Source organism: Lynx canadensis, chromosome C1, assembly GCF_007474595.2.
Source record: "Lynx canadensis isolate LIC74 chromosome C1, mLynCan4.pri.v2, whole genome shotgun sequence".
Classification (NCBI taxonomy): domain Eukaryota; kingdom Metazoa; phylum Chordata; class Mammalia; order Carnivora; family Felidae; genus Lynx; species Lynx canadensis.
The window spans coordinates 28,029,666-28,053,772 of NC_044310.1; the positions used below are offsets into that span (position 1 = coordinate 28,029,666).

The window sequence follows — 24,107 nt, forward strand, 5'->3', positions numbered from 1 at the left end:
TTCAGCTCTGAGTTCTTGAACAACCTGCTCAATCACTCTGAGCCTCAGTTTCCACACGCGCAAAGTGGAAATAGTTGTGGTTCCCACCTCACAGGCCTTGTTCTGATGATTCAGTGAAGCCAAGCCACCAGTCTGGCCCACTGTGAGCTCTCGGCGGTGGCCGCTGTTGTTTTTACTTTAATTTCCAGAAGAACATTTACTGGTTCTCAGGGTCAGTCAGTCTCCTCCACCATAGCTACTCTGGTAGGAGGTGGAAACCCTGGGGGAACTGAGCCAACACCCTACAGGAGGAGCAGGGAGGCCATGGCTGGATGCCCCTCAGGACAGTGACCGTAGCAGGTGGCAGGGGCTGTATCTGGACACCGGCATTCCAAGAGTGTAACACGCTAAGAAACGTTTATAGACGCCTGTTCAAGTTTTAACCTCCTCCCTTCCTTGGAGGACGTGCCCCGGCCACGCTCTCCGTGGTGGAGAGCTCACCTCCAAGGGCAGGCCAGCCTCTTGGAAAATGGAGGTCATGAAGACCCTAAGCCAGGCACAGGGAGCCCACTGCCCCGGCCCCCGTTTGGGTGTCCGGGCCACGCTTCTCCTTCCCCTTTTCCAGTCTCATCCTCCCACCTGTGACGATTTAAGAGAACAGCACATTTACCCTGCCTGTCCCAGGGGTGACAACATGTACTCTCTGTGCCGGGACCAACTCAGGTGGCCACGTCATCAAAGCTCCCTGAAACCAACCGGTCTCAAACAGGCCGGGCCTGAGCCCCCGGGGTTCCTGCCCCATGGATTCTGTGCAGTTAGGGAAGGACAGTGAAGGGCATGGGAGGGTCAGCTTGTGGTGCTGCAAGGGAGGGGGAGGGTCTTCACCTTGAAGAAGGTCATGGTGGGCCCGTCTTTGACAGCCCCATACTCGATTTTGGTTGCTTGGCCAGGTCATCAGCAGAGTCGTGGAGATTCATGCGCTCCACGGTCAGAAAGGCGGCCAGGTTGGCCGTATAGGATGAGATGATGATGAGCGTGAAGAAGACCACCAGATGCCACCGATGATGCGTGTGGACAGGGTTTGGGCATCCAGTTCCGACCCTGGGAGAATGGAGAGGGCAGGCGGTCCCCGGACAATGTCTAGGGCCTGCTCAAGTCCTCTGGGGCCCAGACTCCACTGATAATCCAGTAAGAGCTGAGCAGCGGTTCTCAGTGTGGTCCCTAGACCAGCAGCCTCAGCATCCACCGGGGAGCTGGTTAGACGGGCACGTCCCCAGGCCCCTCCCCAGGAACCTACTGAATCAGTCATTGAGGGGTGGGGGCGCCGCAGTCTGGGTCTGGTGAGCCCTCTAGGGGATCCTGGGGCAGGCTAAAATTAAGAACCACTGTTCTAGAACACACCACGCACACGCACACCATTTCACAGGCTTGTCAGCCCCCTGGGGTCCCAGGTTCCGAGTAGAAAGCCCTGGGTTCCTGAGGAATCATGCTCCTAACTTTGTGTGATTATGCCAGACACTTTCCCCTCTGGAACACTGCAAAGCACGGAGAATCGTCCTTCCTCTGTCCCAGCCTCGCACAAATAGCGCGATAGAACTGGAGGAGAAAGTGTGTTGGAAATACAAGCGGTACACAAACACAGGATTGCTGGATGGTGCTTCGCAGGAGGAGAAAATCAACATTTTTTGAAGCTTTTTAGCCGAAATAGATCAGTCTTCCTCCCTGACCTTGGGTGCGGAGCACAATTTAGATGAAACCTTCTAACTGAAGTAATTAACGAGGGCGGCTTTCAAGAGATTTAAATAGCAAGTAACTCCTGAACTTCCCAGAATGTTTGGACCTGCAATCTGAAAAGTGTCTGCTTTGATATGGATGATTTTTTTTTTTCCAAGAAGAATCACTCAAAGGAGAGTTTTTTCAAATACATAACTATTTTTCTCCCTCCCTAATCAAAACCTCGTGGGGAATACATCAGGGGCCCATGCTTTGAATAGCAGCTGGAGAGAAGCTATTACTGCATTGAGGGGGCTTTCCAGGGTCTTCCCAACTGTCACCGGAGAAAAGATAACGATGGACAAAGAAGCAAGGTGAGGCTTCAGGGTACTCATTAATAGTGAGGACTGAAAGAGACACTTCCGTCAAAAGGCGCCTGTCGCTTCCCAGCTCTGGAGACCACTGGGAGCTCTGAGGCTCCCTTCCCCACCCGGCCACACCCAGCCCCATCAGATAGCTCCCAGCTATGGCGAGGGCCTGCCCCCCCAAGAGGGAGAATGAATTGTTTTCCCTGTTTCTTCGTGGACTCCGCCAGGCCCTGCTGGACCCCTACCCGGGCCCCTGAGCTGGCCTCTGTCCTGGCTGGGAGATCGTTCGAGTCGGGGGCAGATTTCTCTCTCCTCTTCCTCCATTCTAGTGCCCAGCACAGGGCTTGGCACGTAGCGGTCACTCAGGACACACTGGGATAATACCATCATTTGGCATTCGCTGGTCGAGGTCTACTGAGGACCGGGGGTTTGTAGTGGGCCTCGCGAGCACACACAGGTGAGCGAGGAACAGAGAATTCTTGCCCCTGGGATCTCCTTCCCTTCCTTGCCCCCTTGTCACCCACTGCCCCGCAGTGGGACCCTAACATAGGCAGAGACTTTGGTTCCACACTCCCCCCCAACACCTCATTCCCTGAATAAGAGGCTTTAGACGTGTGACTCGAGCAGGCAGAAGCAAGGAGCATGTGGCTCCTGGCCAGCAAGGCTGGCTCGCAGGGCGGCGGTGGTGGGGTCCTCCCCGGGGGGGTGTTTTCATGCCTGGGGGCTCCTCTCCTTGCACGCGCGCTTCAGCCCGTGGCGGTCTGCACCACGCTCCTTGCAGCCCGTGCAGGTACTCTGCTTTGTGAGACGTCTGAGCAGCTGCTGATCTGGCCAAAGGGGAGGCCACCAGGCTGGCGACAGGTGCGGTTACACCAGCCCCCCCCCACTCTAGAACACGAAAGAAAACGGTATATCCTTCCGTGCATATCGTCCCTGACGCGCTCAGGCTAACGTCCCCACCTCAGCCAGGACCCTTTCCGGTTCCCAGGCTCCCCAGGGCTGGGTGGTCACCAAGTCCTGTCCCTGCGACATCCTGAAGTTCTCTTGGCCATCTTTGTGCTCCACCCCCACGGCCACGACTCCAGTTCAGGTCTCATGCTTTCATTCCTGCAGTGACCTCCCGCCCTGCCTCTCTGCCTCCAGTCTGGCCCATTCTCAGCTCAGCTTTGCTCAGCCAGAGTCTAAGGTGGCGAGGCCATCGGTGGGGCTGGCCCCCAGAAGCAGGATGCTGTTATGTCCACTGCAGCTAGAGCAGGAGAGGATAGGGATGAGCCCTGCACGCCACGGGTGGGCTGGCTTTTCTGCTTTTGCCTCAGACCATGAGCCAGTTCGGCCAGGGACCCGAGACAAGGGTACACACCGGACTATCCAGGTGTCTCCAACCTGCTGGCAGCTTAGCAGGTCTGAGGCTGCCCTGGAAGGTGGGCAGGCTCTGCGGACTCAGGAGAGGAGGTACCCCCTCCTGGAGAGAGGCCCCTGGGGAGAGGCCACATACCTTGCTGCATCAAGGACCCCATGCCGAACCAGAAGCTGTTGAGCAGAGTGAAGTTGTTTTCCACCACCTCGGAGCCAGGGTTGCAGGGATGTGCATCGTACCACTCGTAAGGGCTGAACCTGCAGCAGGGAGAGGGGAGCGCTGGGGCGGAGCTGTGGGGAGCCGGCAGCGGGGGAAGGGGCATCGGTGCCACCACCGGGGCTGCTTGCTTAGCAAACGCGGCCGCGCTGCCCCTTTAACTCCGATCGACTCAGTGTTCTGCTGGGGAGGCAGGGAACGGGAACTCAGGGCCATTTTGCTTCTCGTTCTTTATTGTTAGTGCCCTTTTCTGGCTGTAAAAGTAATTCAGCAGTATCTCTTCAAATTAAAAGTGCACATGCCCTTCAACCTAGCAATTCTGCGACTCATTATCCAGCCTAGAAAAAACGCCCGTACACGAGCATAAAGAGGGTGTTTATCAAAGCATTGTTTGTAATAGCAAAAACTGGAAACAGCCTAAATGTCCTTCAACAGAAAAATGATTAAGTAAACTATGTCAGAACCATACTCTGCAATGTCACACAGCTGATGGGAGAGAATGAGAGATGTCTAGATGTCCCGACAGGGAGAGTCCTTCCACACATGCTGTTGGGTTAAAAAAAAAAAAAAAAAGATGATAAAAATACGAACAATATGATCACATTTATATAAATAGATTCCTAAAGACACAGCCCTACACCTCTTCACATACATGTATACAAACCCATTGGAAGAGTCTGGAAAGATTCCTGTCTAAAAATATCAGTGTTGCCCTCTGGGGAGGGGGTCAGAATGGTGGCAGGAATTTCAGGGAAGCCTGTTGCTTTATATGGATTAAATTAATTTTTAAAATAAGAATTGGCTTTTCTTTTTTTTAATATTTTAATGCTTATTTATTTTTTTAATTTTTAATATTTATTTATTTTTGAGAGAGAGAGAGAGAGGTGAGTGGGAGAGGGGCAGAGAGGGAGACAGACACAGAATCTGAAACAGGCTCCAGGCTCTGAGCTGTCAGCACAGAGCCCGACGCGGGGCTCGAACCCATGAACCGTGAGATCATGACCCGAGCCGAAGTCGGACGCGGAACCGACTGAGCCACTCAGGCGCCCCAAGAATCGGCTTTTCAATTACTTACATACTTAAAATGGAAAAAAAAAAAAAAGAAGCAAAACATGCTCTTCATAAAATATTCAAACGGTCTAGAAGAATACAGTGAAAAAGTGAAAAGTACTGGAGGGTTCCCACCCCGGAGAGAACAATGTGTTACATAAGTGTTCAGATTTTTTCGCTCTGAATCTACAAATACCTGTATGACAGGAAAAAAAAATTGTTACTTAAAGCCCCCCACTGCCTTCTAAGGAAGAGAAGTCCTGATTACGGAGGGATCTTTGTTTATCGCAAAAGGGTTGCAGTTGGAGGGATCTTTGTTTATCGCAAAAGTGTTGCAGTTGAGGAAGTGGAAAGCCGGAGGAGGCTAGAGTCCGGGGGGAGACTGAGAGCCCGTGGAGACGATCCCCAAGAGGCTGGCGTGGCTGGCGTGGCTGGCGTGGGGTAGGATGCTGAGACGAGAGACCAGAAGGAGAGACGTGTCCAGGGGAATTTTGTTTTTTTTTAATGTGCGCTACGCTTTAAGCATGCTGTTGTGACTTTTCCAGCCCCCTCTTTAAAAGCTTTAATGAATTATACATTGATCGCCAAAGCTCACGTGAGAAGAATTTTGTCCTCACAAGGTGGGAAGATCCTACCCGCGTGAGATTTTAAAGGGAGGCTTCCAACCAAGACGGGGATATTCAAAGGCAGTGGCCACAAACTGGCTAGGGGCTCTAGAAATCCAGAAGGAAGAATGAAGCCCGAGGCGAGTGGAGGCGGAGGCTGCTGTGGAAAGGTTCTGGGGAAGAGACCTCTGGAGAGCCGTGCATTCAGCGGTCCTCGGATCTCCCGTGAAGTCTGGGGAGAGGGGTTCCCGCGGGAGCCGGGGGGAGCCCGGCAGGCGGCTCTGTAACGAGGGGACCGCCGCCTGGGTCCATGGTGTGTGGCTGAGGTGTGCCTCGTGGATGCACGCAGGAGGGCAAGTCCCTGCTGCACGGCATTGGCCTGCGTGCCCAGACACAGCCAGGTGTAAGGACCCTGGGCCAACAGGGCTTCCCTGGACCGGATGGGCCCGGCTCCACCTTGGGTCCTATCCGAGACGGGCGACAGGACCGTAACAGGGAGAAGCCACGGGGCCTGGGCTGTTGCAGGGCTGGGTGCTGAGCGGGGGAGCAGGCCGACCGAGGAGGCACTGCCCAGGCGGGCCCAGGTGCAGGCGAGGGGAGAAGTCTGATTTGTGAGCGAAGGTAGAAATGTCTAGAAATGTCGAGGACTATACCGGACCCAACTTTCTGATTTTTTTAAGTTTGTATTATTTATTTTTGAGGGAGAGAGGTGAGAAGGGCAGAGAGAGAGGGAGGAGAGAGAGAGAGAAAACCCCAAGCAGGCTCCGCGCCATCAGCACGGAGCCCGACCCAGGGCTCGAACCAACCAACCGCGAGATCACGACCTGAGTCGAAACCAAGAGTCGGACACTTAACTGACGGAGCCACCCAGGCGCCCCTCAACCTTCTAGTTTCTGAATTGAAACAGTGTTTGTGGTTGGAGAGAGACCTAGGGTTTCTGAGACCTAGAAGTGCGCCAAAAGTGGCAGGCCCCGAAAGAACTTTCACCGAGGGCAAGGACAGCCTCACCTCTGAACACGCTGGGAGGTGGGGGGGAGATAAAGATGATTTCTGACGAGACCCCACCAGTCCTGTGTGCCCACATACACGGTACCTGTGATACTTTTTAAACACAAAAAATCATACCATAGTATCCCTAAAATTTGGATTTTCCACTGAATAAGTTACCAGCCTCTTTCCAGATCAGTTCTTCTGGATCTGCCTAACTCCCTGTAATGACTTCATAGGTGCTTTTTACCACCCCTCTGCTGACGAGTGCCGGCAGTCCTGTCCTCTGTGAGAATGCACACTCCCTCCTTTCCTGTCCTTCTACCTCTCCAGGCATAAAGCAGAACATTGGTGGCGGAAGAAGGCCTTGGTTAATGCCTCGACTCCTGGTGCCCGACAGACACAGGCCAGGCCACTTTACAAGACGGACGGTCGTGCGACACAGCAGAGCGGCCCTGAAGTGGGCCTGGGGACCTGCCCACACTTCACGGACCCCACCTCTGGGGCAGCTGTGTCCAGCTCTCCAGCAGCCAACATGGAGCGGTCTAAAGGACACAGGCCACATGGGAGGGGGGACAGAGGGCCACCTCTAGCCTATGGATGTGCTGGGCTTGACCCTGACAGTGTTGTAAAAAAATCAAGTTAGCGGCTACCTATAGAAGTCATGAGCTGTCCCTTGAAAAATCTACATGTGTCTCTAAAAACCATGAACTCTGCCCTTCTGGCCCCGCATTCCTGCCCAGTGCCGTCTGCTGGAGCCCAGAGAGGCTGTCCTCCCCAGGGGAGCGTCCTCCAGTCTGCTTCCGTCTCTCCCCTCCCTGCTTCCCTCCCTCTCACTTCCTGTCCAGCCCCACGGGCACCTGTGTTTGCCACCCGACTCCAAACTGACAGGCCTCGCTCTGGGACCCAACTCTGCAAGAAAAAGCTTTCTGACCTTAGGCACCGACTTAGCCGCTCTGAACCTCGTTGGCTACTTCTGCAAAGTGGGGAGAATTATACCCACTTCCCTAGACGTTTCTAAGGATCAGACGGGAAGGGGTAACATGTGTGTTACCTAACGTGCCAACTGTACTATGACCCTGTTCGCGGCTCTGTGACCAGGTCCCTTGCCCCTCTCCTGTCCTGTCATTCCAGCAGCTGCAGAAATCCCATCTCTTCCAGAAAGTCTCCCCAGCCTAACCTTGTCAAGGGGGCCCCTTTTTCTTCGCCGGGAGGCAGGCGGCGAAAAGCAGGCTGAAAGGCCAGGGGCTGGAGGGGGACTGGCCGCACACGGAATGGGCGGAAGGAACGCCAGAGAAACTGGGCCTGTTTGCAGGGGGTGGGGAGCCGAGAGTGGGCTGGAGCTGCTAAAATTATAGTAAGAGCTCTGGAGAGTGGCTCCTGCTTTCAAAGGCTTGTTAGGCCATTAGAGAAAGAGGCGTGATAAAGGCCTCTCCGTGGCAGGCGGGCTGGGCAGAGCAGGCAGCGCGGCACCGGCCAGCTGGCAGCCCAGGGCTTCCGAGGCAGGCAGATTTCATCCCTCACATCCTTCCCTTTGGTCTCTCTCTGTGCGGGAGGAGGGAGCGAAAGGGAGGGAGCGGGGGGGGGGGAAGGCTTTCAAAGAAGACTCCGGAGGGGGAAGGAAAAAAAAAGGCCAAAACACCAAGTCCTTGGATCTCAAATTGCCTCTCTAGAGAAGCCCCTCTTCGCACCTCGTTAGGATTTAGAGAAAAAGGAACCAGGGCAGGGGCTGGGGCCGGAGCCTGGAAGGAGGGGGCAGAGGGCCCAGGGCCCGGGAGCTGCCACCTTGGGGCAGGGGCAAAGGACAAACGTCCAGGTGGTCAGAGATGTGGGTCACACATAAAGCACCAGGTGACCAGAGTTCAAATGCCCGATGTGTCACTTATTGCCAGGATGGCCTTGGCAAACATGGGACCTCTGTGAGCCTCAGACGTCTCCCCTTCATGGCGGACTGAGAGAATCACTTAAGACAATGGCTCTAAGTTCCAGAGCACGGTGCTTGGCAAACGCCAGGTGCTCAGTAAACACCAAGCTGAACCTGCCCCCTAGTGACCTCCTCCCACCAACCACCATGGACCATCCTGCACCTCTGTCTGTCGTACTTGGGTGCCTGGCCCAGGTGAGCAGCTCTGGGTGATGGCTTAACCCGCTCCCAGGGCCTGGGATACAACAGTTGCCTCCCAGTCGTGGACACAGACTAGAGTAAGGCCTGGGGGAGTCATGCCCAGGGGGCTATGGAATGTTGCTTGAAGGATGTAAAGGGAGCTGAGCCTCGGCGAAGGACACAGGGACAGGCAGCGCAGTGGCCTTAAACGTGGGCCTTCTGTGTGAAGGACTGAGGATGTAGGGACCAGTCTGGCTCCCTGAAATCCCAACCTTGGGCCAGAGCTCTGGCCAAGGCATTACCCTTACCTGGCAATGACAAAGAGGACACAGCTGACACCCAGGTAGGCGAGGAGCACGTACATCCAGATGTCTGGGGACAGCGGGTTGAGGAAGGAGAAGACACTAGGGTTGGTGCCATTGGGTTTTCGATACAGGATGCTCACACCGAGTGTCATGAAGGGCTTGGAGAAGTCGATGGCCTTCTCGCGGACATGGGTGATGGTCAGGGGGGCCCACGGCAGATCTGCCTTCTGCAGTGAGAGAGATATGCACAGGACAGACGTAAGAGCAAAGCCTCAGATAGCAGGGGACAGACACCTCTCCCGGAGGAGGGAGGGTTAAGGGAGTGGAATGGAGCCCGTCGTCTGAGCCTTGGGTCACTTGCGCACTCTTCAGTTTCAACTTTTACTAACCTTTGTCCTGCGCCAGGCCATGCCCAGCATGCTGGGGAGACCACGATGAGTTAGACTTGACCCCCGTTCTCCAAGAGCTCTTGGCCTCCAGGAAGAGGACAGCAGTATCGACACGCAGAGAATGGAACCCCTATTAAAGCTGTAACCCATGGGGGTTCATTCTCAAAATGGGGTTTTGTCAAATGAATATAGTTCAGCAATCCACAAACCTTCAAAAATAGCTCCTGCTCTTTCTCTGTGACTTTCAAACATCATGAATCCACAACCAACCTTATTTGAATCTGTTTTCCTCTCCTCTCCACATCTTGACTGCTTCGCTCTCTGTTCTGGATCTTCTGTACATCCTAACAGCCCCCAAAGACCAGTTGGGCAAAAATAATACCCTCTTTGGAAGGAGAGATAAGTCCAGAGCCCTCTTCCACAGGGGAGGGGAGGGAAGAGAGCAAAGCAGAGGAAGAAAGGAAGGGGGTGGGGAAGGCTAGGAACGTTCCTATGTTGGCCAATTTTAGCTCACCACAATTTTAATGAGGGTAATAATTAAAGGTCTCTCTTCGGTCTGAGCTTTTGCTGATTAAAAATCTATAATCCCTCATTCTCCCACCTTTCCAGCCTCCACCCCACTGCTCTCCTGCTACATGAGACCCCATGTAACTGCTTCCTGATGACCACATTCCCTTTTTCAACTCCCCGATTTGCACACATTGTGCCCTATTGAGAATGCCCTCTCCCTGCTGTCTCTTACCACCTACGATTTTTCTTTGCACAGGCTACCTCCTCCAAGAAGCCCTCCCTGATAGCCTCCAATTCTAAACTCCCATGAAGCTTGCTCTGCCCCACGGTAAGGTCCTAACCTGCTGAGGTTGAATGCAGGATGTGTGGCCATGTGACTTTTTGTCTTATCTGCCTATGTACCAGTGAGCTCCTAAGTGCAGTTGGGACTGTAGCTGATTTACTGCTTTGTTTGTCCATTCCCAAGCCCCATCTCAGCCTCTAGAATATTTGTTAGTTAATAGCGTTTTCCTCTGGGAGGGCTCCTGTGGCTATTTACATATCAGAATGTGAATCAAGCTATCACTTCCCTATCTCAGGTGTAGGCAGAACAGAGAGAGAGAGCTCGGGTCCTAAAGACCAGTACTAAAGACCTTTTTGCAAGGCGGGGTGGCTGCTTCTGAGATCTCTTTCCAAGGCAATGTGTCTAGGCAGCCACCCACTGGCGTGGCCCAGCTTCATTCATTCATTCATTCATGTGCTCATTCATTCGTTTTATGAGCTCTGCCAAGCACTAGGGATGCAGAGCTCAGCCAACAGACATGGTTTCTGGGCTTACAATCTGGTGGGGGAGATGGACATTATACAATTGTTTCCTAAATGGTAACCGTTAACACTAACTCTGACTTCACCAATCCTAGAACAGGAAACCAACAACCGAGTTGAAATCAGATTCAAGGAAGGGAAGGCTAATCTGGGTAGAACCCCAGCTCGTAAAGACTCTGCAGGTGCTCCGGGCTGGGGGCGGAGGGCGCTGACGAACACACAACCCTGACGTTGCAACCCCATGATTTTCCTTTTCAGCGGCAGCCCCCTCAGCCGATTATTGACATTGGGAGCCCAAGGGTTCAGCGAACCTTGGAACCTGGGACAGACAGGGAGGAGGAGCCTAATACAAAGGACGTTTCATACTGGGACCTTCCTTTGTAAATGTCTGACCGCGTGAGTCGGAACTTGCCTAGCTGGAAGGCAGAGGAAGATGAAATGCTGAGTGGCTCCCTGGGAGCCCTGTCAGTTCAGGGTGTGTACAAAGGAATGCAACGAAAGGAGAGAACTATCAGGGAAGGTGCAGAGTGAATAATATGTGTCTTCTCAAGACCTACTACGCTCCGGTCTGGGATGCAAGGCTGAGCCGGAGTCCCAGCTCCCGCTCTTACGGAGCTTCCTGTCAAGTGAGCCCCTGCTGGCGGATGCTGCTGGGACTCAAAGGGGTGGGGGCCAGGGTGGGGCATGCTGGAAGGTTCCTTTCGGTGCTCGTTCCAGGATCCTGTATAATGTTGGCATGACAGGAGTGTAGTGGGCTTCTGATTCTAGAACTTGGCTTCCCCTGGCCCCAACCCTTCAAAGCACATTGCTTTGAGGGGCTCTGCTCTGACTCCAACATCATCGTCACTGCTCATTTGGAGCTGGCCTCTGGGAATGGCCTCTGAGGCTTGGAGTGGGTTCCTGGCAAGAACCTCAAAGTCGATGGTGCCAGTCTTCCTTTGGCTTTGATGGCAAGTTGGATGAAAGGGCTAGTGACTGGGATCACGGAACCTTCAGGATCTTCCCACCAGCCTCCGGTCCTCCGGCTCCCGCATGCTGGGAGGCGGGCGTCCACGGCATTCTGTGCTTACGGCAGAGAGTCAGCTGGTCAACCTGTCCTTCCTCAAGGGGGTTTTGATGTGTGTTCTCCCTTGGGGCTTCAGGAAAGCTGGTGTTGCGGCCGGAAACACTACATTTCACCGTTGGTTACGATTTCGCTGCTAAAAGGCATTATTTTGTCCAGCTTCCCTTGAAAGAGGGGAACAGATGTCAAGCCTCTGCTGTTTCAGCTCATTACTCAGAACGAAAGGCCCAATCTTGGCAGGCTCTTCCCACTCGTGCCAGTTTTCTTTGAGGATGGTTGGTAAAATCGTGTGGCTGTCGGAGCTGGATGAGAGACCTTCAGAAACCTCGATTCCAAACCTCTATTTCTTATGGAGGGAAACTGAGGCTGCAAGAAGGTCCAAGGCCCTTGCCCTCATATTCACAGCAATCATGCCCTTGGCCAAACCAAACCTGACTTGTCCAGCACACTCATTGGTCTTACGAGTGATCTGTTGGTCCCATCTGCCTGAGGACCTTTCCATACCTTTCCTATACCTCTAAAACGGGCCGGACAACCCTTCCTGGGCATTACGTCATCCCCATAAGCAGCTCTCCCTTACCAAGAATCTGTCAGGACGCAACCTGGCTCCAGCCTCTCCTACTCTACGCCATACTGTGCGCGGCCACTTGTCGCCATTTGCTCCACCGTGTGTCCAACGACCAGAACCGAAGGCAAGAACCACTTACCCAGCTACAGCTCCGCAGTCTGGCCCTTAGCATCCCGCCCTCTTGGCTGCTGCTTGGATACTCGCCTCGTACCAGAAAGTGAAACCAGGGGAACCCGGCTCCCCCGCTGATCCCAGGGAAGGATCTGCCCCCAGAGCCCCAGCTTGCTCCATGTGTCCGGTATTCTGGTTGGCACCTGCCCTCCTCGCGTTCCCAAGTATGGTCTCCATCAGATTCCCCACCTCTGTGCTCAGCCTCTTGGTTGGATCCCCCAGGATGTCTTGTTACTCAGACTGCCACAGTTAAAACAGTAATGACCACGGCCATTCATGGATGATTCCTATACACCAATCATGGCGAAACATGCTACATATACTTTACTGCCTTATATGACCCCCCCAGCAGCCTCCTGTGGTGGTAAATGTTTATTACCACATTCTAGATGAGGGTTCTATGGCTCATTCAGGCTAGGAGATGCTTCGAGCTCTACTGGTCTGAGTGACGGGTGGTGTTTCCGGTACAGTAATGAGCATAGCTGCCTTCCAAGCAGGTGAATGGCTGAGCCAGTACCTGGACCACGTTCACCATGACCTCAAACCCCAATGCTTTACACACTACCGTGCAAGTCACGCGTAGGGGTTGAATTGCGCGCGCCCTCCAAATACGTTCAGGTCCTTGTCCCTAGTACCTGGCAGTGTGACCTTACTTGGAGATAGGCTCTTCCCCCCCGCCCACCCGCCCCCCCCACTAAAATAGTGTTTTATTACTGCCACTGATATTAAACGGCATCAGATAAATTGCTGGGAGAGTGTCTGGGGCTGTGCAAAGAAAGGACATACTCTCACTTCCCCAGAGATCTGTTTCCGGCTCCTGCTGGGTGCCCCTAAATTCATCAGTGTGCCTAACAGCCGTTCCCGAGCATGTGGCACTGGGGGCGCTAATTAGGGAATGACTCCTGGCAGGAGCCTGTGTTTATCCGGACTCCGCATCACAGTAGTTCAGATGTCCCCAGCAACACTCCCCAAGTGGTGTAAAAACTCTCATAATACCACTGCTTACCTATCAGAATAGCCAGAAAAAAAATATGATGATACAAGTGCTGATGAGGATGTAAAGCAAGTGAATCCCTCCCCCCCCCCCCCAGGACTGTTGGTAGGAATGCAAAGTGGTTCATCCGCTTAGGTCACCAGCCATTAGAAAAACACAGAACTCAGGAACAGCTGATGGAAGAGAGGCACAGGGCAAGGTAAGTGGGAAGGGCACGAAGGTCCCACGTCCTCCCTCTCTCTCACCATGTGCCCCCTGTATCTCCACCCGTTCACGACCTGGGAGCTCCGAAAACAGGGTCTTGCAGAAGGAATCAAGTTAAGGTGAAGTCAATATCGGGTTAGGTGTGAGCTCTAAATCCAATGCCTGGTGTCCTTGTAAGAGGAGGAGAGGACACACAGGGACACACAGAGGAGGCCCCGTGACAATGCAGCAGAGACTGGGCTGATACAGCTTCCAGCCAAGGAATGCCAGGACGGCCGGCCACACCGGAAGCCAGTGGGAGGCGTTGGGACACATTCTCCCTCAAAAGGGACCAATTCCGGGGCGCCTGGGTGGCTCAGTCGGTTAAGGTCCGACTCTGACTCAGGTCATGATCTCGTGGTTCGTGGGTCTGAACCCTGCATCGGGCTCTGTGCTGACAGCTCAGAGCCTGGAGCCTGCTTCAGATTCTGTGTCTCCCTCTCTCTCTGCCCCTCCCCTGCTCGCACTCTGTCTCTCTCTCTCTCTCAAAATAATAAACATTTTTTAAAACTAAAACAAAAAGGGACCAATTCCACCAACACCTTGACTTCCGATTTCTGGCTTCCAGAACTCAGAACAAATTTCTATTGTGGTCATTTGCTGTGACAGCCCTGGTCACTCCTACACCTGCCACTTAGATCCTGGGCAGGATGCACAGAGCGCCTTCCACCTCCCCATTCAGATGAGCATTCCGCTATGGCTGGGCCCACCCTGCCCTGTCCTGAACGTGGGTTCCATTCCCAGAGACAAGAACTTGACTCTGGCTCCTGACCATACGCGGCTTTCACTGGGTCTCCCCAGGATACACATCACATCGGCTGGTGGGGGCTTCTCAATCCTATGGCTGCAGAAACCTGCAGATTCACCTCCACTTCCCTCCAGATGCTTCCACAGCCACCCAAGGACACCAGTCTCGCTCCTGCTATGCATGCAGGACTTTCCCCCAGGGCTTGGTCTGTTGGCTCCCCGCCTCTGTATGTGGTATCCATAGAATTCACCTTCCATTCTTTTCTCAAAGTGATGTTTCTCCATCTAGAATTTCCCCACTCCCAATCCTACTTAACGTATGTCAAGACTCCCCTCTGGCCCTTAGGATAAAAAAAATTCTTATCAGGGGTTCCTTAAGCCTTCCGTGGCCTAAGACAACTTTCTGTCCAAGAGAATCTTCTGCAACAGTGGGAAAGTTCTACATTTACATCCTCCAATATGGTAACCACTAGCCACGCCACGTGGCTTCTGTAACTGAGGAACAGAATCTATACTTGTATTTAATTAATTTTGAATTAAATAATTTTAAAAATGGATTTTAATTAACTTAAGTTTAAATTTATTTATTTATTTATTTGTTTATTTATTTTTCAACGTTTATTTATTTTTGGGACAGAGAGAGACAGAGCATGAACGGGGGAGGGGCAGAGAGAGAGGGAGACACAGAATCGGAAACAGGCTCCAGGCTCTGAGCCATCAGCCCAGAGCCCGATGCGGGGCTTGAACTCACGGACCGTGAGATCGTTACCTGGCTGAAGTCGGACGCTTAACCGACTGCGCCACCCAGGCGCCCCTTAAGTTTAAATTTAAATAACCCCAGTAGCTGGTGGCTACTGAGTTGGAAAGCGTGGACCTGGTCCTCCCTGCCTCTCCGGCCTTTCCTTACCTCATGTCCCCTCGTTCGCTTTCTACTGGCTTCTTTCAACGCCCCCCCCCCCCCCGCCAACGCATGCTCTCTCTCACCCCAGGACCTTTGCACCTGTGCGTTTTTCTACCTGGAACTTCTTTCTCCACAAGCTCTCTGTCTTGCTGAAGTCTACTTCTTCAGACCTCAGCTCCAATGTCACATCCGCAAAATCCTCACATGACCTCAGGTCTCCCTGGTGACTCCTCTCATGGCATCAGGTGGGTTTTTTTTTTTTTTGCTCCTAGCACTGAGCACAGTTGGGTTTTAGAGGGACTGGGTGACTTCTCCCCTCCTGGACCATATAAGCTCATGGGAGCAGGGCTTGAGCCTCTGTCCTCGCACCACACTACACCCCACGCCTAGCACAGCGCCTGGCTCAAAGCCCGTGGATGGCAGAGGTCGTGGGGCCGAATGATTGTGGATGTAGAGGAGAGACACCCAGCAAGCACGTCCGTAGCATCTGCTGGCGGCTCCCAAATTCCAAGCTGAAGAAAACACTGCTCCTGGAACAGCCCCGGACAGGAGCCTGACAACGAACAGCCTCAACAACCCAAAATCGGAATAGAGGGCAAACGGTGCTGGCAGATTCTTGAGTGTCGATGGATGGGTCAACCACTACACCTGTAATTCACATGCAGGCTTCCTGAGCCTGTGACGGCCTCACCTCCTGCCTGTGGGGAACGCGGCCTATGCCTCTCCCTGGCCTGGGAGAACTGCTATCTCTGTCTCCTTCAGGAAGGAAGGGCGGGTCTTCCCTGTTTCAGAGCCACAGGCGCCCCAGGTCGGACACTGCTGGAGCTCCGTCTCCAACCACCGGTTCCTCTCCCCCCACCTCACAGGGCCCCGAAGGTGGCATCAGCCCAGACAGGCCTTGCCCTGCAAAGCCCGAGGAATTGGGGGCAGTGAGCCCCTCTCCCTCCACATGCCGCTAGGTCCCAGTGATGCGTTCCCATAGCCTCCCATGCGGCTCCCCGGTGCCCTTGGCACAACTAAATTCTTATTTGTGAGTCACCGTTTAACACCTCGCTCATCTGCAGGTACATAATCTCCAGGAGGGCAGGGACTGAACTGATGTATCCCCCACATTAGCACAAAGCCTGGCACTAAGAAAAAGCTCAGGAAAGTTCTTTGGTAAGACGGAGCAATGAAGTACCTCCCAAGGGTCCTGACCAACACTTACCCCAGCCTAAGGGGCTGAGCTCTGGCCTCAGTTTCCCTAATCAGTACCCCCATTGTCCCTGAAGCCACATGACCCATGCCAGTCGGCCCGGACCCTGCTCCCTTGCCTGTCTTTTTCTAGAGTTAGGACTCTGCTCCCTGGACCCCGGCCCTTGATGGGCCCCTTACTTCTGGCCTATTCATTGAAAGCCCTCACCTGTCCTCATGGCCGTCCTCAGGTAGGTCCTAGTGACTATCTTTAGTTTCGCATCCCTCCCCAGTCATTGCCCGGGACTTCATCAGCACTGTGGCCACTAATAGCCTGGGAAAACCCAGATATATCTAAAGAGATGGGGACGGGTGCCATGTAGACATGACTGAGGGGTCACGTACCCATGCTTCGCACACAGATCTCCGGAGCTGCTGGGCGCCTGACCGTGAGAAATGAAGTCTGTGCCTTTCCCGGGGCTGTGAGAAGGGCCCGATTCCCACCTCCCAGCAAAGGCTGTCCTGCGTCTGTCTTTTAGGACGACTCAGTAGGTGTTCCCCGCTTCGTGGCACACTGTGGGGGATGAACCACACCTGCATTCCCCCCTCTAAGAGAAGCCCCCTTCCCCATGCCCTGCACGACCCCAAGGGTGGAGAGGCTGGCATCCTCAGTGAGCCCCCCCCCCCCCCGCCCCAGGTAGGTACCCCACCCATGCCCTGGATAGCTCTTCCTCAGTATCTCTTCCTGACCCTCAGGCTCACTCCAGACCATCCCGCTGTGGATGCTGCTGCAGGGGCCTGACTGGTTCCCACGCCTGCTGTGCCAGACCCGGAAATGCATGGAAGTCCGGAGCCTGGGGATAAACCTGTTCCCCCTTCTCCCTTCACCCCGAGACATCCCTGGCAAGGCCTTCCTAGGGTGCCGACTCGGAGACTGGGCACACCGAGCGCTGACCGGCTCAGTGCGGAGCCCTCGTATGGCCTGTCCTGCTCCCGCTCCACTTCTGCCCCTCGCTCTCTCCCTGGCCCCCCAGCCCTGAACTAAGTAGTGGCATCGAAGCCTCCGTCTCAGGCTGTGCTCTCCAGCAGCCACGCTGAGACCGTGTTCCATAAGGCTTTGTGGAATGAAGGAAGGAGCAGGTGGCCCTCAGTAGGGGGTCAAGTATGCCCCTATCGCTCCCTCTGACCTTTGTTTCCTTCCAGTCCCCCCTCACCCTGGCCACCTGTGCCTTGACCACTCTTGCTTCTGGCTGTCTGGACACTGACCTCCTGCCAGGCTCTTTTCCAGGTCTTTCCCAGGCTCTCCGCTGGCTGAGTCCTGGCAGCTAAGAGTCCTTCACTGAGTTGAATCTCAGTGTGGTCCGGGTCCTTTCTGCGTCCCTCGCCTGTTTCCCTGCTCGTTCTCAGGCAGATCCCGAGCTTCCCCAGAAGTCTTCAGTCATTGCTCTGGGCAACCCGGCCGCCCTGACAAGAGTCCACCTTGGCACTCTTATCAGGAAATCCCCTGCCCTCAACTGTCCTGTCCCATCCAGGATTCCACCTGCCTCAGGTGAGCTCCCAGCATGCCTTGCGCTGGCCAGCCTGAAGGAGGCGGTGTGGCAGAGCCTTTCCTGGCCACACGAACAGGGGCCCGGGGCCCCTTCTGACACTAAAGCACGTAAGCCAGAACTAAAATCCGGGTTATTGGCTGGAAAGCAGGGGACAAAGCGGGTGATGGGGTCACAGCCTTGCTTGATGCCTGACCGTCCGCTTGCACAGGATGGGAAGCTCAGTGGTTATGACGCCACAGCCACGTCTCTGGGGGAGGCGTGCAAGTCCGCGTGCTCATTCGCCGGCGCCTGCTCTGTGTGCCCAGCCCATGCCAGGCGCTCGGGCAGCAGCCCAGAGCAGTTCATCAGGCACTCGCTGTCTGGAAGAAAGGTCGGGCGGGGGAAATGGGCACTTGCGGCTACGCCCTCCTCTTCGCTCTGCACTCAGCACTACAGGGGGGCACAGGGGCTGTCCGGGCAGTGCTATTTCTTTCGCGAGGGCAGAGACGACAGGCCGGGGCTACCCATGACTGCTCCTTGTCTCCATCTGGTTCTATCCCCCATCTTGGTCCAGCCCCATCTGTGAGCCGGGGAAATCTCCTTATCTGCTGTAGGGAGATGGAAAGACTTAGAGAGAAGAGAACTGACGGCTCCCTGTGGCCTGGAGGGCATTTACGCGTTCCCTCAAGGCCAGGCTCTGCTTCTTCTCTGCCCCACCCATCCCCTCCGATTCCAGGGCTGAGAAAGGCAGCCAGGACAGGATTTCTGGGTCTCTGAGAAGAGTTTGCAGGAAGTCAGGCCAGAAGCGTGCAGGAAGCCCACGCTGAGGGCTGACGCTGCACCCTCAGGAGATCTCAGTCGTGCCAACTCGCGGATGCTGCTTGTTCCTCTCCTTTGACCTCCCTGCCTGCCACTTGTGCCCCTGCGTCCATGCTTTTCCAGCAGCCTCTCTGCCTTTGGCCCCTGCCACCCGTGCTCCCCTGGTTCTCCTTCTTCCTCTCTGGCAGCTCGGGCATCTTTTTTTTTTTTTTTTTTTATAAATATTTATTTATTTTTGGGAGACAGAGAGACAGAGTGCAAGCAGGGGAGGGGCAGAGAGAGAGGGAGACACAGAATCTGAAGCAGACTCCAGGCTCCGAGCTGTCAGCACAGAGCCCGATGCGGGGCTCGAACCCACAAACCGTGAGGTCATGACCTGAGCTGAAGTCGGACGCTGAACCCACTGAGCCACCCGGGCGCCCCAGCTCCGGGGTCTCATAGAGTCCTCCTTTTCCTCTCTCCTTACACTTCCGTGCTGTTTAGGTCCTGCCCAGGTTCCCATCTCTCCTCTCCCCAGCGGTCCCGCCTCTGACTGCCTCCTGAGGTCCCCCCTCACCCCCCGAGGCTGTGCTGATGACCCCCAAAACTTAGCCTCCCGCCTTGCTCTGTCCTCTGAGGGCCCAGCCATCTGGCCAGCCACCTGCTGGGACCCCAACCCCAGAATGATCTCTGTACCTCCCGCAGTCCTCTATTTTGCCAGGAGGCTCTTCACTTGGGAAAGACACTGCCACCTTCCCAGCTAGAAATTCACACCCCGTCCTGGTGCAGAACTCCTCCCTGCCCCTCACCTCCTTCACCCAACCATCCGCCAATCTTCTCGATGCTACCTCCTCATCTCCATCCTGTGCCACCCACCTCCCTCCTTTTCCATCACCATGCTTGCCTTCACCCAGGTCGCAGTCACAGCCTCCAGTACCAATCTCACGTGACCCTGTCACTCCACCTCTTCCAGCCGTGCCCTGTAGCTCTCAGGATGGAAATCAAATCCCTCCGTTTAGCACTCAAGACTCTTCAAGACTCGTCTCTTGCCCCCTTCAGCAGCAGCCTCTCTTCTCGGATTCAGACTCTCCACACTCTGAGAGCTCTGTTTCCACTCTCCAGCACGATCCTGGACACCGGGTGCCGGGACAGAGCTCTGGATGGCAGGAAAGGCCAATGCCCCAAGTGAAGTAAGGGGCTGATGCCTTCGTGTGGGCCTCAGTTCCGCGTGAGTCTAATCAGCGTGAGTCAGTTTCCTGAGGCTATTTGGATCCAGAGGCTATCAGATCCCGGATCACTGTGGCCCACCAGGATGACCACAGCTGAGGGGCAGGCCCCTGCCACCACCATCATGTTCTTCCATGTGCACACTTTAGACAGCAGGGCTGTCCCCGTAGGAACGCTGACGAGCAGGACAGCTCCCAGCTGCTGCCCCATTTACGGAGCGCCAGGTACTCTGCTAAGCAACTTTGGGCTGTATCTCATTAAATCCTCCTACAGACTCGGGGAGAAAAGGCTTTTTTTTTTTTTTTTTTATTATTCCCATTTTACAGATGTGGAAACGGAGGCCAGAGACGTTGAATATGTGCTAGACTCGGAATGTGAAGTCACCTCTCTCGGATTCCAGAGTCATTAAAACACCCGGGAGCAATTTAAGGCATAGACGGGAGCAGAAGACCTTCAAGAAAGAGGAAATGACAGACAGCGGGCAGTGAAACTGGAGAGAGCGACGGTCTGGGAGAGCTGGGGTGATGGATGGAGAAATCAGGCTCTGTCCTATCCTGTCTGTTGCTGGCCCTGGGGGAGGGGGCGGGGCTGGGGGAGGGGAGCGTGTCAGCAGGAGGGGGTCGCACCCCACACATGCCATCTTCCCCCATAACCCTGGCTCCCTGGAAGGCCGTGTGGCATGGGACAGAGGTGAGCAGAGTGTCAGAGAAGGACTGAAGTCTTGCTGGTCAGAGGCTCCACCTGGGGCCTCCAAATGGGCCTCGGGGGGCAGCTTCTTGCGAAGGTGGGCATTCATCACTTTTACGTCTACGTTCAGATCCCTAATAAGAAAGTAATAATATTGCCAAGCCTTTACCACGCTATCTATGAGCTAGCGAGAAGACTAATTATCTGACGACACTAATAAATGGTTATGATGTTATTAAAAATGGCACCAAGCTAGGATTTATAGGCTCAATTGTAGGGAATCAGGTTTAACAAGGTCCCCTGCATGTCCCGTCAGGGCCCGCACCTTGATGGATACTGGGCTGCACGGAGGCCACAGACGAGGCCCCCTCTTTTCCCCAGCTGAGGGTCAGCTTACAGAGGTCTGGTTGCTGCTGGGTTTTTCTGATCCACCCCCTTGCAAACGCTCTCCAAAGCTCTGGATGCCGGAGATGCTGTGACTGAGGAGGCTGGCACCAGCCCAGCTCACTTCCACATGTGGCCTCCGCTCTCCGTGTGACCCCCTCTTCCCCCGCAGCCCCGCCGGCCTCTGCAAATGACAGGCTCAGAACCCACCGGGGGCCCCGCGTTCCAGAGCCCCACTCACAGAGCAGGAGTGGGGGAGCTGATAAGTGGAGATGCCTCTGGGGCCTGCTGACTAATTTCCATAATAATTATAGTTATTACTAATAATGGTGACAACACCACTCCCTTCCGTTTATATTGAATTCCACGATCTAGGAGTGCTCCCCTACCAGCTCTCTCCTCCCAGCCACTCAACACGCTGGGAAGAACGCAGGGCAGGTATTAGTATTCTCACTGTTGAGTTAGAAAGTGGAGTTCAGGGACACAGAGGTACTTCCTGAAGCCCCCTCCCCCGGCCTCGAAGGAATAACCATAAGGATAAAGACGAAAACAAAGCAAGTACTGACATAATGCACATGGGTGAACGTAGCCCTCCCGACAACCTATGGGGCTGGTTCTGTTACCATCATTCCCATTTTACAGATAGGGAGACCGAGACATAGAGAGGCCAAGACGCTTGTCCAGGGCACACAGTAGCAAGTGGCAGAGTGGGAATCAAGCCCAGCCCAAGTTCATGCCCTTTACCCATTACAGCCTCTCTACCGGCCTTCCACAGGAGCCCGATTTCCTGGGGCCTAGGAAATGATGCCAAGGTAAAGCTCTTCGGGAGCCTTCCCACTCTGAGCTCCAGCTCCCTCCCTTCCAAGTCTCCAAAGTCCCCGCTGGGCTGGGCGTTCCTTTCAGCAGGGGCTGGCCAGGCAGGCAGGCGGGCGGGGAGAAGAGTGACAACTGTCCCAGAGTCCCAGCGGCTGGTACTTTTCAGGCAAAGGTCTGAAGCCTACCTCTCTGCCCTGGCTCCTGCCACAGATGGCTCTTTGCAGAGGTTGGACAGAGCTTCAGAAAGCAGAGAGCCTCCAAAGATTTGGCCGCTTGGAAATCCCAGCTCCCCCACTTACTAGCCGTGGGTCCTCACCTCTCTCTGCCTCAGCTTCCTCATCTGTGAAAGGGGTGGTGATAACAGTACCCACCTCACAGGCTTGTTGCGAGGAGAACTGAGAGAAGGGATAGAAGGGGGTCTGGCATAGGTTAGGGCCTTGCATACGTTAGCAGGTCCTTGATGAGCAATGCCTCTGGAAAGCTGAGGGCCCCCGGCTGGAAGGCAGGCAATGTTTCTTACGTGCCAGCTGAGCCTGTGCTAACGGCTCCTCACTGAATTCCTGCAACAAATGCAGAAGCTTTGGTAGCTGTGGCTTACTCCTATTTTAGACGTGAAGACACTGAGACTCGGCGAGGTTGATGAACTTTCTCATCCCACACCTATCAGGTGGTAGAGTGGGCATCTGAACCTGTTCTATCCGACTGCAGCCCGGGCTCCCGACCTACTGCCTCTGACAAGCCTTCCTCTTACCGGGGGCTTGCCGTGGGCCACACCCCCTGCCTCGTACCTCCCATCCCGTGTCACAATAATCCTACGAGGAAGGGAGGATTAACGCCCATTTGACGGATGAGGAAACCACTTACAGAGGTCCCCTGACCTGCCCCTGTTCACACAGCTGATGAGAAACGGCACCCGACCCTGGGGCCCCTGACTTCCCCCCACCTCCCTACCTTGTGGTGACCCTACACTGTGGCTTCTGTCTTCCTCCCAGGGTCCCATGAACCCCAGGCCCCTCCTACCAGCTGCTCCTTTGCCCCCCAAAGCTCTGCCTGTCTGCTTCCCTGGGTCACCTCCCCGTTCGGGCACAGAACTGCCCAGCTGGGCCTTGCCTGTCCCTTCATACAGCCCTCAGCTCCCTGCACCACCTGTCTCCCCCACGGGGCGCAAAGCTGTTCAGGCACCGATGAATCTAACTCCGTGCCCTAGAGTGTGGGAAAGTGTCTTGCGTGGGCACCTTGCCTACATGGCTGGGGCATCCTCTGGTCACTCTTAGGGGAGCAGGAAGCAGTGGGGAGCTGAGGCATCCCTCCAGAGGGAGCTCACCAAAGTCACCAAAGCGGGGAAGGCTCGGTCAGATGGGAGGCAATACATTGGTGCAGGGCAACGTCTGGGACCCGGGGAGCGTAAGCAAGGCAGGCAGGCCCAAGGCAGTTGGGTCCTCCCCAAGGTCACAAACTTTGTCTCCATCTTCCCTGCTCCCCGGAGCCCCCACCTGCCAGGATGCCCCACCCTGATGTGTATGGACTCGGCCAAGCCTCCCAGGGGGTGCCCTCCCACTTACATGGTCGATGAGCTCCTTGATCATGCCGTTCCACTGGCCCTTGTCGTCCTGTGCCCCGTACTTCCCGTCCTCCACCAGCCGGATCTCGTAGGAGAAGCCGAGGATGTGGGCCAGCTCCTTCAGCAGGTCGATGCAGTAGCCCTCGAAGCGGTCATTCCCGAACAGCGTCCGGTCGGACTTCCGGAACATGACAAAGGGCTCCTCCTGCAGGGACAGATGGGAGAGGGGCTGACCAAGGCTGAGTGGGTTGGGGGGAGAGCTCAGGCTGGAACTTCGGCTTGTGCGTCTAAGAAGCCTTGTGGGGGGGCCAGGGGGCTTAGAAGAATGGCCTGTTAAGTCAGGCCGACACCGTGCCTCACAAATAGGCACCTTCTAGCAGTCCCTGGCTCGAGGTGGACTAATTGTCCCCTGGTCACAGAGCTAGTAGGTGGTGGAACAGGCATTTGGACACAAGACGATCTGATTCTGAATCCCAGGCTCTCTGCTGCACCATCCATGAAGGCCAGCGGTTCTCAAAGAATGGTCCCCAACCAGCAGCACCCAGGAAGTCCTCAGAGATGCACACTCTCCAGCTCCACCCAGACCACCGGGCCAGAAGCTCTGGGGTGGAGCCCAGGAATCTATTTTAAGACGCTCCCCTCCAGGGGATTCTGATGTCTGCTCACCCTGTGGCACGAGGCTCTCCGTCCAGTATCCTCCCTGACTTCTCCCCCAAATACCTTCTCACGCCCCCCGATACCTCTCTCTCCTTCAGAGGATCTCAGTCTCCAGCATTAGGATTTGCTGTGGAGAGCCTAGCACGCAGCCCAGCAAGGGAGCGCTCGACAGACAGCGGCTGGCATTGCCTCCTCCCACCT

At 55.0% G+C, this 24,107-nt stretch overlaps 1 protein-coding gene across 1 annotated transcript in view; it reads right to left on the bottom strand.

The window, feature by feature from the left end:
- Positions 1-24,107, bottom strand: part of GRIK3 (glutamate ionotropic receptor kainate type subunit 3) — an 86,165-nt gene that overhangs the window by 13,155 nt on the left and 48,903 nt on the right. Inside the window, 6 exon segments of the mRNA XM_032594259.1 lie at positions 865-920; positions 923-1,022; positions 1,025-1,080; positions 3,556-3,674; positions 8,688-8,911; positions 23,251-23,454. Of these exon segments, the coding sequence (XP_032450150.1) occupies positions 865-920; positions 923-1,022; positions 1,025-1,080; positions 3,556-3,674; positions 8,688-8,911; positions 23,251-23,454 (759 nt within the window).